The sequence below is a fragment of the Caretta caretta genome, chromosome 16 (genome assembly GCF_965140235.1).
Source record: "Caretta caretta isolate rCarCar2 chromosome 16, rCarCar1.hap1, whole genome shotgun sequence".
Lineage (NCBI taxonomy): Eukaryota > Metazoa > Chordata > Testudines > Cheloniidae > Caretta > Caretta caretta.
The window spans coordinates 7,097,749-7,110,630 of NC_134221.1; the positions used below are offsets into that span (position 1 = coordinate 7,097,749).

Sequence of the window (12,882 nt, forward strand, 5' to 3'; positions counted from 1 at the left end):
CCTGCCCTTCTAAGGCTGGTGGTTGGGAAAGTTCTGCAAATGGGCAGTTACAGGGAGTCTTCTCAGGTGCCATGAGGCAAGAGACCTTGAACAAATGAAAACAATCCCTTTCTGATTTTTTTTGCTTCCCATTTCTCTGTGATTTTCTTGGAACCGGGGATTTCTCAAGGTGACCCTGACAAATGTTTCTGCCTTGGAGCCCTCAGGAGAGTCATCCCTCGTGTTAGTGCTTGAGATTGCAAGGTGAAAAAGGCAGGTGATTTTGAAAGGTGGGATTCAGATCTGGCCTAACTGTGCTCCCACTGCAGTTCATGCAAGGGAAGTTTTACCATTAAATTCAGTGAGAGCTGAAAATCCCAGCCTGGGTGTCAGAACTTCTTTTCCTTGTAGGAGAACCCTCCCATGATCCTTGAGATGACACAGCAGAACTGTCCCTTTGTGAAATAAATTAGATGTTTTCAGTTAACTGGTCAGTCTTTACTCATGAGTGCTACTAGTAAGGAACGGGGCTGGCCAGCAACCCTGCCATTAACGCTCTGTACTGCCACGAGAGCCCACTTTACTCCCATTGGCGTCTCGTCCTCCAGGTTGATAGAGCTGGTTGCTTGTGGCAAAGTCTCTGTCCAGGTGCATTAGCAGCCTTACTGGGTTCGGAGGGAGAACTCGTCCTATGCTCAATCCATAGCAGGTGGCCTGGCACAAAGAAGATGATGTGAATCTGTGGTTAGATGCAGTGGGCCAGTAGCATGGGTTGCTGCGGCCTTCCTGGTTTACGTACTTGGGTATGTGTCAGGGTGAAAAGGACCTAATTGGCATCAGCCCGCACATGAATGGGGAGAGCACAGAGGTGGACTCTGGAGAGGAAGACTCTGACGACCTGGAAGAGGAAGATGAACGTGGAGCTGAACAGCCCGCTGCATCTCCCTCCCAGGACAACAGGATCCCTAAGGAGGGCTCGTCTGATGCCGACAGTGCCAGACAGGTATTTGGGTGCTGTTCGAGTGACTGTGAAAGAGCTGAAGGGGGATTTTTGTGCATGGGAACAGGACAGAGAAAGAGAGGAACCAACGTTCACAGCATGAAGTGAGGAGGTTTCTAGGACTTAGCACTTGAGGTGGCAGAGAACAGGGCTTTGGGAGCAGAGGCCTCTGGTGATCTGCTACTTCTCCTCCTTGCCTGCTGTAGGAATTTTGGAATTGGGGCTTTGCCATACAGTATCGTTTCGTCTCATAGCCTGGGGACAGGGACCAGAACCAGAGGCTTGAGGAACAGAAGCAGAAATCCCATTGCAGACAGTCATAAAATTTACTTACCAAAGAGCAAGTTTCTTCCTAATCCTCTTCAGTTATAGGCTGTTTTATATCCTGAAGCATGAGGGTTTATATCTGAAGCAGTAAAAATCAGATGCACCAAACATCACCCTATCCTTTCTTGTCACCCCTCCTGAGTGGCTGGATCTTTCTGTAATAGATAGCAAAGACATGAAGCTGGCCCTGCTTCTGGGAAGCCGTGAAGGTTATGACCCTCATGCTGGGTAGCAGAGCTTTTCTTTGTGGTGGAAGTGGAGCTTCCAATCCTGCCCCAGTACACGTGCCCGTGCTGTGAGTTAACAGACGAGGGGTTCTTGCTTTGGGAAGTGAGTTCTGTTAGTTCACACTCTGGCTAGAGCATGGATGGGGCTTGGTGACAGAAGCCCTATGGTTGCATGATGAGGAAGGTGCTTTGGTTTGAAATAGCTGACATGGCCAACTCTTTCTCTTCTTGGGGGAATGCTGACTACAGATGGAAGACGGTGAATCTGAGGAGGAACAAGAGTCTGGAGAATCTGGGGAGGAGGAGGAAGATGGAGATGAATCCGACTTGGTAAGCTAGGCTGCGAGATGTTTCTTTTCGATCTTTGCCCTGTTGCAATATCTTTCTCTCAGGCAGAGCGTAGAAAGGGAGAAGCACCGTGGTTCCCTGCCAGTGTGACAGAGTCACTGTCTGAAACCCAATGGAACCACCCACACGGGAGCCATATTTTCCATCATGTCCATGATCTGTGATAGAACCAGTTGCCTTCTGATGCTCACTAAAGGGTTTTTGCTTGTTCGCTGTTTTCAACAAGGTGCTGACTAGTTTCTTCTTACATTTAATGTTAATGGAAATAGTTGATTGGTTCCTCTTAAGTTCTTCCTTGGATACAGACCTGGCAGTTGTAAGGAGTCTATAACAATTTTTTTTTAAATGAGCTGAAATTGAACCCACCTTTTCAGAACACTGTTGAGTTCATCCATTAATCCATGGCCCCAGCACTCACTGGGCCCTTTGAGCCATAGAACAGCTCAGAGAATAGAGATTTAGGCTTATAAACAACACACACAGTCACCTGACTCAAGCAAAATGGGGAGAAAATTGCACCTTTTTACAGTGTCCAAATGTTCGCGCTTTTTGGGTGCCCACTGTGAGGTGTCTCAGGGGAACTTGGTTTTCACACAGTGCTGACCTGCCTCCACCCCCTCTGAAAATCAGGCCCCCTTTTAAGGCATTCAGATTCACTAGTCACTTACGAAAATCTTTAGCCTCAGTTATTTGCATAATCAGTTTATCTGGCTGAGCAGAAGGTTGAAGGTGGAAGAAATTGCAACAAGCATAGTTTCTGTTAAGTTGGAGCAGGAAGGGAAGGTCAGATCCTGGTCAGTAGTAATGCGCCCTGGCATTGGTTTGGTTCTGGCTTCCTGAATAACTTTTCCTGTGCAGTTCCTTGATGTATCTCATTATCCCTTTTAGGACAATTCACAGTGTTGGATTTCAATCTGTAAAGCCCTTTACGGTTTGGATCCTGGCTGTCTGAGTGACCACTGGTCTCCCAATGAGCCATCAGGGAAGAATGAGTGGCAGAAGCATTTGACTAAGAGTCCCTATAGTTAAACATCTGGAGCACAGTATAGTCAGCAGAGAGTGCTTGGCTCTGTACCTTACTCCTCTCATTGGTCAATATGAGTCTGCACCTGCCTTGGAGAGCAAGGGCTCAGTACCAGATATTTTCTGAGTGGTTCCAGTGCGAGGGTAGAGCATGATACAGAGTATTTTGAGGAGGAAGACAATGTAGATCTGAAACCTCTTGATTGACTGAAGTGGAAGTTGGGTTGGGCCATTAATGGGATGTCAATTTAAATTTGAACATGGCCTTAGAGGCTTAGATTTTCAAGGCTGCCTAAGAGATTTGGATGCCCAACTCCCAATTTTAATGACTGTTTTGAACACCCACCCTGGAGTATATTGTATAAACATATTATGTACATTAAGCAATAAATCAGCCGGGATTTGTCACTGATGAGACTGGCCTCCAGAGTACTGGGTGATCTCTCTCTGTAGTGACTATGTTCAGTCTGTGTGTATACCCAGTACCTTGCCCTAGAAAAGTATGTTGAAAGCGAAGCATGCACTGTCCTTAGCCTCTGTTTGTCAGAGGGTGGAGATGGATGCAGGAGAGAGATCACTAGATCATTATCTGTTAGGTTCACTCCCTCTGGGGCACCTGGCACTGGCCACTGTCGGTAGACCGGATACTGGGCTGGATGGACCTTTGGTCTGACTCAGTATGGCCATTCTTAAGTTCTTATGTTTTAATGACCGAAAACATGCCCATGTGTGTCTAGTAAGCTCTAGAAACTTCTTAGCACCAAATGGATGATTTCAAACCCTGATTCTCAGTTACACTACTGGAGTGATGTAAGGGTGGTTAGTGTAAGTGGGCCTTAAAATGGATGGAAATTAGTATTGGGTCACTAGTACGGGCGTGCTTTGTGTGCAAATGGCCTTTCTGGTTATTCAGAGCTCCGAGTCCAGCATCAAGAAGAAACTGCTAAAGAGGAAAGGAAAGACAGACAGCCCGTGGCTGAAACCCACCCGGAAGAGGAGGAGGAGGAATAAAAAGAAACAAGCCAGTATGTTAGGTAATCGGTTGAATTTGTCTGCTAAATATACAGAAACTGGCCTTCCAGGTGAAGACAAAGGAATGGTGGCCTCTACTCCCAGTGATTTGTTGCCTTGTCTTTGTAGATGTTAAGGATGATAAGTGGGAGGAGGGAAGTGCTTGAGTGGAAAACGATTACAGGGTTAGAGGTTGCTTTTGTTACCTTAAAATGCATCTCAGGATTTGCCATAGGAACTTACACCAGCATCCCCATCTTTACCAGCTTTGAAGAAGACACTTAGGGCAAGTTTACACTTGAACTTCAGCTACATTAGGAGCCCCAGGAACAAAAAAGCTGTCCCCAACGCACGTTACTGTGTTGTTTGGTTTTACACCACCAGTCGGACATGGACTCTGCCCCCAAACCACCCACAAAACCTGAACAGTTTGAGAGTTTGAAAAGGTTCAGGGGTACAATGGAGCCATATAGAACCATGGTGTAACCAGGGTCGTTGACACAGCTACTGTTGCAGATAGACATTATTATTTATTGTTTGTCTTTTTGTAGTGCGTAGGTGCCTTGGTCATAGGCCAGGACCCAGCGTGCTAGGCGCTGTACAAACATAGGACAAAACAGTCTCTGCCCCCGTGAATTTCCCGAACGTGAATCCACTATATTTCAGAACACCGATGCCCTACAGCCAGTGATTGTGTGTGAAGCACTTATGAGCACTTCTCCCTTCACAAAGGAATCAGTAGGTTTTTCAGGTGACATGGCAGATTTGGGAATAACCCCCAGTCTTTGTTCTTCCTCCAAGACAGCAGAAGAGCCAACAAGCAGAAGGGCTGCATGGGTTTGGGTAGGGGGCAGTGGGGGCAGGTTGGCTGCTGCTCCTTAGGTGAACATTTTCCAGTTAGTCATGGGATTGTTCTCTTGCCTGCCTCGCCCAACCAGAGGAAAGAGTACCATGATCAGAGCCTGTGGAAGAGAAGGAGCAAATCTGGTGGCTCCTGTGTAGTAAGAATTAAGATCCAAGCAAATCTCACAAACTCATCCACGTATGCTCAGAAGGGACACAGAGAAACCACCATGTAGACTGGGGCATGAGATTTTATTGCTCTTGTGCAGTTGCCTATGCCTGGTTTTGGGTATCCCCATCATATGGAAGCAATGCAAAGTGTGTGATGATTGGCCTGTTGGCACCTCCACAATGAGGGTAAAGTTCAGAGTGTCGAATTTATTTGACCCACAATGTGCAACATACCGTATAGCTTACACTACCCTTTCTCTCGTGAGCCGCTGTGTAGAGAGATTGAAGGGAGGGTGGGTCTGATCAATTCTCCGGCTGCAGGGTAAAAGAGGTTGAGTCTCTAGGAATACAGTGGTGAAGCCTTTCAGTCAGCGCCGTTATTAAAGGGTCGCACTTCTCCTTCACCATTTAAAGGTTTATCCAATGAGAGAAGCGGTCTTTCTGCTTGCAAACTTTCTGCAGACAGACTGACTTTTACCAACTTCTGTCATAACTGGCTGAGTAAACACGTTTCTGCCCATGGGTTGGTTCGTAGTGTGAAAGTGATCACATCAGTCGTGCCCGGTGTTTCTTTTCCCTGATTGGATGATGGAAACTTTATTAATAGGAATTGGGGGTGCCAATCACTTCTGGGCAAATAGCTAATACTAAAATTCAGGCGTGGGTCCTGTTGCTGACCTGCAAATACAGGTGTTGGCATGAAAACCAGCTGTTCCCCAGTCATCCAGCCTGTTGGCACCAATTAGACTAAGTGATAGGAGCAAGCAAGAAACAAGCGTGAAGATGGGTGAATTTAAAGGGGCTTGAATGCATGAAAATACTCCCAAATATCTCTTCCCTCCCTCCCTCCAAAATCTCGATTCAGTAGCAGCATTGCTTATTTAATGGTAGGATGGGCACTTACGCTCCCCCCTCCCATTAATCTGAATGTCAGCTGTCCCATTCCCTTTCAGTGTTTTTATGTATACATTATTGGTTAGTTTGCACTGCCTGGCTAGGGCAGTGGCCCAGGGCCCTTTGCAGCAGGTTGGAGAGAGAGATTGTGGGGTAAGTCAGGGTGAGCTAGGCTTCCATCCCTTTCTCTTGCCATTTAAGCTTCTGCTGCTGATGCAGTACGGCAGCAGACAGATGTGTGTTTGGAAGGCAGGACTTGTTTGTCTCATTTTATTCTTTTATCGTTACCTAAGTGGAAGTGAAAAATCGACCCGATCATACAGAGAAGGAAATAAGAGATAAGAGATCAATTTTAACATATGTGCCCAGATGTTACGTTTTCATTATTCTGTGCGCATCTGTATTTATAGACTCTCTTAGGAGTGTAGCCTGCATACTGCTTTCTTGTGATGAATGTGGCCTTTATACATACACACACTCTTTTTTTTTTTGCTATATAAATATATGTATATTTTAATTTAGGTACTGAAGCGTATAAACCACCTTTGGGAGGCAGAGAGGGAGCTGGGCAGGAGAATAGTATGGAATACATGGAAGTGTCTCTTGATTCTTTGGATCTCCGAGTAAAGGGAATTCTATCTTCACAATCAGAAGGTGAGTGTCAGCTTTCTAAATATGGCCATGTACCATTTTGGTTCTTTGTTTCCTTGGTCTTATCCTCTGTATTAAGATGATGCCCCCTGGTGGCTGCTAATAGGAGAATTTGAAGAGATGCATCATTAAAAAGGCAGCTAGCTAATCTCACTGAGCTCAGGGACGTTACTCTCTGGGCTCAGTGGTGTGCAGAATGGGGTTCAAGGGCGGGAACCCGGCTTAAATTAGGTTACTGGGTTTTGTTGGTGGATTTTAAGATTGCAAACATTTCTCAGGGGGATGCAAGCCTTCATGGTTTTGGCTGACTTTTTCTCCCTCGATTTTTGTCTGCCCAGTTTTGCAGCTCCCCCCCCCCACCCACCACCACCGCTTGAATAACCCTTATTTACCCAAAAAGTACCACACTGCAGCCCTGCAGTATTCTACAGTCCTAGCCCCCAGCACCTCAGTGTGACTATTGCAAAGTGGGGTGCGTTGGATCATTCCTGTAAGTACGTTCTGAGACGGGCAGATAGACTCCCTGAGGATGGAATGCTTCTCCTACGCAGGAGGGCAGTACCCAGGGATCCAAGTGCAGGGCTATCTGCCTGTTGGCTCCAGAGAGGCCTCTTCTAATGAGAAGGCTGCTGTTCCCAGTGCTGAATTTGTCTTGAGTCCAGTGCTTCATCATAAAACTGACTCTCCCCCACATTCTGCTGCCTTTGGACGTCTGCCTCATTCTTTCAATCATGGGACATCACAGAAGTCGTGGGAGTGTCCACCATGAACGGAAAGTCAATTTCTCTCCCTCCCCGAAGCCTTCGTGAGCTGGTGGTGGGTGTTTTGACTAGATCTGCTGAATGTCAGAAGGGCTGTTGAAATGGCAGCTTGGAAGGAGAAATAAACTGCTCCCCACCTTGTGATCCTGGCAGAGGCTTCGTTTTCTTAAGGCTCTATATCGCTTTTACACAAAAATGTAGAGGGGCCTTTACCGCACTGTCAAGACCCTGGCTTGTTCAGCTAGTTGATGCAGTAGAGACAGACTTTATCCATGGACTGTGGTGGTTCTTGGAAGCATGATATTTACAGCTTGGGGACATTCCTTACAAGATGAAAATGGATTGGTTTTTAACCCTTAAAATGGTGTTCTCAGAGGAAAAAAGAGAATGTTGTTTTCACAGTGGCACCAGAGAGGAATCTCTCCTGTGACCTGAATGATTAGTACTGGTGTTTCAACCTTTGCCCAGAGTAAAATAACTCCCCTTTTCAAGCTTTTTTATTTTTTTTAAATCAAAAAGCAATGATTACTTCACTTGAAGACCTAATAGCTTCCCAGGCTTGGCTCTGAAAAACAAGATAGTTTTGAATTAGCCAAGGGAAAATGTCTAGGAAGTTTTTTTTAAAAAGTGTGTGTTTCTGTAACTCAAAAATGTGTGAAGAACACTGTTCAGATAGGATTCAGATATTCCGTCCCTGGCTCAGATGAAATATGCCAAGGAATATTTTTCAACCATGTCATAAGCCTTTGCAAATAGAAGACAGTGATAAAATACTTTGCTGACATTCTGCCATGCTGCTATAATGTAGCTTCAGACTTTGAACGGCAGTTGGTCCCCTGCAAGTTATCTGATACTTAGAGTATTGGGAGTCAGGACTCCTGGGTTCTCTATTCTCTGCCACAGATGCACTGTGTGACTTCGGGCATGTCACTCTTTTTGGGTGGGGTTTTCAGTTGTCATAAGTGCCCGCTTCCGTTGAAGTCGGTGGTAAAGTTCCCAGGGGGAGCAGAGCTAGACCAACCCTGAACATATCTGAAAACTCCACACTGAGTACCTTGGTTCCCCCCCATCTGTAGGATCGGGATTAGAACAATTGTGTACCTATGTTACAAGGTTTAACTAATGCTTGTAAAGTGCTTTGAGAACCTTGTGTGGAGGGTGCTCTAGAAGGGTAAAGCTAACATTGACCAACTGTGTCCTTTTCTTCCCTCTGGGTGTTCTCAGGAAGTAATTACAGAGCTGACTGACTTGCCTTTTGCACCTTAGGTCTTTCTAATGGCCCTGAAGCAATGGAAATGGACGGTCTTCAGGAAGTGCCTCTCTGTAGCTGTCGAATGGAAACCCCCAAAAGCCGAGAGATTACCACACTAGCCAACAACCAGTGCATGGCAACGGAGAGTGTGGACAATGAGGTAGGAGCCCTTCCTTCAGCTTCCTCCCATGGAAGAGTGAGTCCCCTCTGCTTCACGTGCTGAGGACTCTGCCTGCTCTCTTTGGGGAGAGAAATTGGATGTGCTGAGTTGGTTTGCCAAGGTCTTGACTTTGGCAGCAGGAGTCTGAAGAGGTCTGTGCTGAGAACATAAGTGCGCTCGGTTTACAGGCTAGTTTCCCAGCCTGGGGCAGGTCCCCAGACTAGTCCATGCAGAGGGGGTTTGGGAGCAAATAGGACAAAGAACTCTCCTTGCCGCACATGTGTAGTAGCAAGTAACGTGGCTGTCAGCTGCTTGAAAGCCAGCTGCCTTCCCTCCTGCTCCTGCCCTGTGACTAGGCTCTCGAGGGATGTAGCTCAGCTTCAGGAGCCTGTGTTGCAGCTGCACAGAGGCACCAGTAGACTCTTCCCACCGATAGTATGTGCACTTCTGGTGAGAGGGGCGTAGGGAGGGGAGAGAGCCAGGAAAAATACCCCCCCACCCCACCCCCCACACACACAAGGAAAGGAGTAAAAAATTAGTGGGGAGGATACAAAATGAGAAGGAAAATAAGAAAGAGGCAGAAGAGAGGGGACAAAGGAGACATAGCAGCTGAATGGGGTATAGTGCGGGGAGCATCTACCAGGCCATGCAGAGGCGATATAGCATGGTAAGATCGGGACCCTCTGCTTTGTCTGAATAGCGAGACCCTGCCCTTTTATTGGGCTGGGAACACAAGTTCCAGCACTCCATACATCACAGCCACCCACGGAAAACAGGGACGTACCACTGTTGCACCAAGCCAGTCCAGCTGTAGGGGATGGCGCCCTTGGAGAGCGAATGGAGCAGGGGCAGCAGGTGGTTCTGTGCTGCATGTCTCAGGCTGTACAGCTGGGCTGGCTTGTTAAAATAAAGGCACTCCAAACCAAGTGGAATAAAATACATTTGCATGCATCAAACTGAGAACATTCAAACAGAGGAAACATGGGAGGCCATTTCTCTTGATTACCCAGGAGCCAATACAGACTTTTCCTAGCGCTTGGAAAGTGTTTCTGGAGCAGTTGCCCGCCCACTAACTCCCACCTATACTTCCCCTCTCCTGCATTACTCCTTTGCTGCAAGGCTTTCTATATCCCAGAAGCCCTGTGCTGCCTTCAGGTTCTCCTGGCTGAAAAGTGCTGCACTTGTGTCTTTCAATTAACCACAGTGGGACCAGCCCGGTTCCAGTGGCTGCCAGCAGCACTGAAATAAGCCCCCAATTCATTCTCTCTGCGGAGCTTGGGAGGTACCACTTCAGGCAAGAAAACAAACTGTTAAACTTCCTTTTTACTGGGAGACGCTTTCCTTCCCCGCAGAACACAGTATCACTTGCTGAGCCGCTTGCACAGAGCAGGGAGTCAGAATTGTTCAGGTTCTTTTTCTGGGTTCTGGAAAGAATTGGGAGTGGGGGAATACTTAACAGCCTTTCGCAGGCCACTTGTATTCCAGTCACTTACGCACACGACTACCCCATGGCAAAGGAATCCCCAATGCAAGACAGGGGCTAGTCATTGAAGGGAAAACATCCCTAGAGCCTTGGGGAGGAAAAGACTTGGAGTCTCACTCTCAGGGGTCTCTAGACAAGGTAGAGGATATGTTAAGAAGCTGTACAGTTCTCTGAGAGCTCCCTTTCTCAGACAGATTGGGGGTGAGCTGGCCGAAGGAATAATGGCCGCCCTTTATATTAAGTTTGTATGTTATAAAGCATTAATAAGTGGCTAATAGATGTTTTAAGCATGTTACAGGACTAGTACGTAGCTGGATGGTTGTAAGCACAGTATTGGAAGGGGTTATCCAAGGTTATAAGCCACCTGTTGGCCTCTACAGCAATTGATTGTCAGTTTGATAAAAGAGCCACTAATCATTTATGTACTCTTTTTAAAAACTACCTGGAAATGGAACCTTAATAGAAAATGTGACCAAGGTAACATCAGAACTGCTTAACATAGACAGGCCAACCTGCCGTATGTCTGATCAAATTTGCTTAGTTTATAGGTAAAACAAGGGAATTTGTTCGCTAACTTTCAGCTCACTCTGAGTGAGAGGATGCCACTTTTATTAGTGGCTCTTCTGACCCACGCAGTGGTGTTGACAGTCACATCAGTGAGCTTTGGGTCCAGTGTTTTGATTTGGTAGGGATGTTTATCACAATAGGTTGTCATGGCATTTAAGGGTGGGGGGAAGGAGGTTTTTTGGAGGTGGTGCTGGAGGGGTAGAATTTAAGGAGTTGGTGAAAGTTTTGGAAACCCCAACATAACGCCATGCTGCCTAGTGCTTGGCACTCAGGAAGTGAAAATGACAAGATGTATAAGTGTGAATGCAGCAGGGGGAAGCACTGATCTAGCAAAGCAAGCAGCATACGTGTTTAAAGGTGAACCCTGATATAGGTGATCCTGAAAATAGGTTAATAACCTAAGGTAGTGGGAGAGAACATAAGGATTCTTTGAATCAGACATTGATGGTAACTCTGTCCCTAGAAGGCCAGATTTTTTCAATTTTTTTAAAGGTTTCAGCACACACTGCTTGCACAGTGTGTTGTGCTCTTATGAAAATCTGGGCCTTAATGTGCCTGGGCGTGTTCCAGCTCGGGACCTCAACAAGCACAAGCCATAATTTAATTGTACAGTGATTCTCCCTCTGTCTCATGATGTGTTCACTTTCGAACAGTAATGAGCTTTGGTGCATTAGGTCTTGTTCCCTCAGTCAATGACACCCTGTGTTTCTGGCAAAATGAGAGTGAGTGTTTGGTGACTCAAACCCAGGGGGCTGCCCATTCTGCTGCTGCTTGGCTCTTGCGTATTTCCAGTTATGAATTTCCTTATGAGGATTGAATGACTCTCTGGTCCATATGCATGTTAGTTAGTAAATGATGCATTTCTTCCTGTGAGAGCAGCTTTCCCTGCTCCCTATTGGACGGCTAATGCTGTCTGGCATGCATCTGAATGGCTGTGAAAAGGCTAGGTTTCATCACGGCAATGTGCACAGAGGATTGTCTGTGTTTTGGTCTCCAGTAATTGCCTTTCCTTTCATTATTCCTATTCCAGCTGGGCCGGTGCACAAACAGTGTGGTGAAATATGAGCTGATGCGCCCTTCTAACAAGGTCCAGCTCTTGGTGCTGTGCGAGGACCACAGAGGGAGAATGGTGAAACACCAGTGCTGCCCTGGCTGTGGATACTTCTGCACTGCAGTAAGTCTCTCATTTTAGCCTGGGGGTACCCAGAGGTGCTGCAGGTGCCTAATGTAGAGGCTTGCCATGCTGCCTTTCAGTGATCACACATATCTTTTCTCCTTCTCACTGCTGGGAAATGCTGCTTTAAATGCTGTGGAATAGGTACAGCAGCAGCTAGGTAACATACCCTGGGCTATCTTTAGCCTCCAGAGGAACCTCAAAGAATATTATTGACTGATCCAGCTTGACAGCTGTACCATGTTGGAGGCCTTGCCTTAAGAGTTTCAGGGCTGTGGGTTTCTTCTCCCCCACACTGATCTTTCCCATAATGGCCTTTCACAGTTTACCATCGTAGATTCCAAATCCAGAAGGGACCGTTGTGACCATCTAGTCTGACCTCCTGTGTAATGCAGGCCAGAGAACTTCCCCAAAATAATTCCTAGAGCAGATCTCTTAGAGTAACATCCGTTCTGGATTTAAAAATGACCAGTGATGGAGAATCTACACGACCCTTGGAAAGTTGTTCCAAAGGTTAATTTCTCTCTCTGTTAAAAGTTTACGTCTTATTTCTTTGTAAATCGGTCTCTGCACGTGTGATCTGTTGTATCCCGTGTGCAGTGCTTTGTTTGCCATGGATTATATATAGTGAATTTGAGTGGTGTGGTTAGAGCAAGACAATATATTCTAGTCCCAGCTCTGCCACTGAGGCTCTGTAGGTTTGGTCTAGTCACTTAACTCAGCTGTGCCTCAGTTTGCCTATTTGTAAACATGGGATAATATTTACCTGATTCACATGGGGATTCAACTAACCTGTCCACGTGATTGGCATGTCTTGGTTCATAAATGCTATCCCAGAGTGCATCCGTCTGTTCCATCACAATAGATGGGCTTCAGGTAACACTGGTGCCACAGAATGATGGATTCTGGGATGACTTCAAGTCATCAGGAAGTGTTGGAGGATTTTGGAGCGAGGAGAAGAAAGCCATTAGAGCCAGTTTAGTGGTGTTCTACAGCACACACTTCTAGGGC

The 12,882-nt window shown here is 46.5% G+C and overlaps 1 protein-coding gene across 12 annotated transcripts in view; it reads left to right on the forward strand.

The window, feature by feature from the left end:
• Positions 1 to 12,882, forward strand: part of EHMT1 (euchromatic histone lysine methyltransferase 1) — a 169,873-nt gene that overhangs the window by 114,545 nt on the left and 42,446 nt on the right. For 11 of the 12 annotated variants that reach the window (XM_075120510.1, XM_075120509.1, XM_048822534.2 and 8 more), the window contains 6 exons: positions 794 to 982; positions 1,783 to 1,863; positions 3,818 to 3,938; positions 6,346 to 6,477; positions 8,502 to 8,647; positions 11,728 to 11,871. In XM_075120510.1, coding sequence (XP_074976611.1) covers positions 794 to 982; positions 1,783 to 1,863; positions 3,818 to 3,938; positions 6,346 to 6,477; positions 8,502 to 8,647; positions 11,728 to 11,871 — 813 coding nt within the window. The remainder of the gene's footprint in view (positions 1 to 793; positions 983 to 1,782; positions 1,864 to 3,817; positions 3,939 to 6,345; positions 6,478 to 8,501; positions 8,648 to 11,727; positions 11,872 to 12,882) is intronic. The other variant, XM_048822530.2, reaches the window with a different exon arrangement.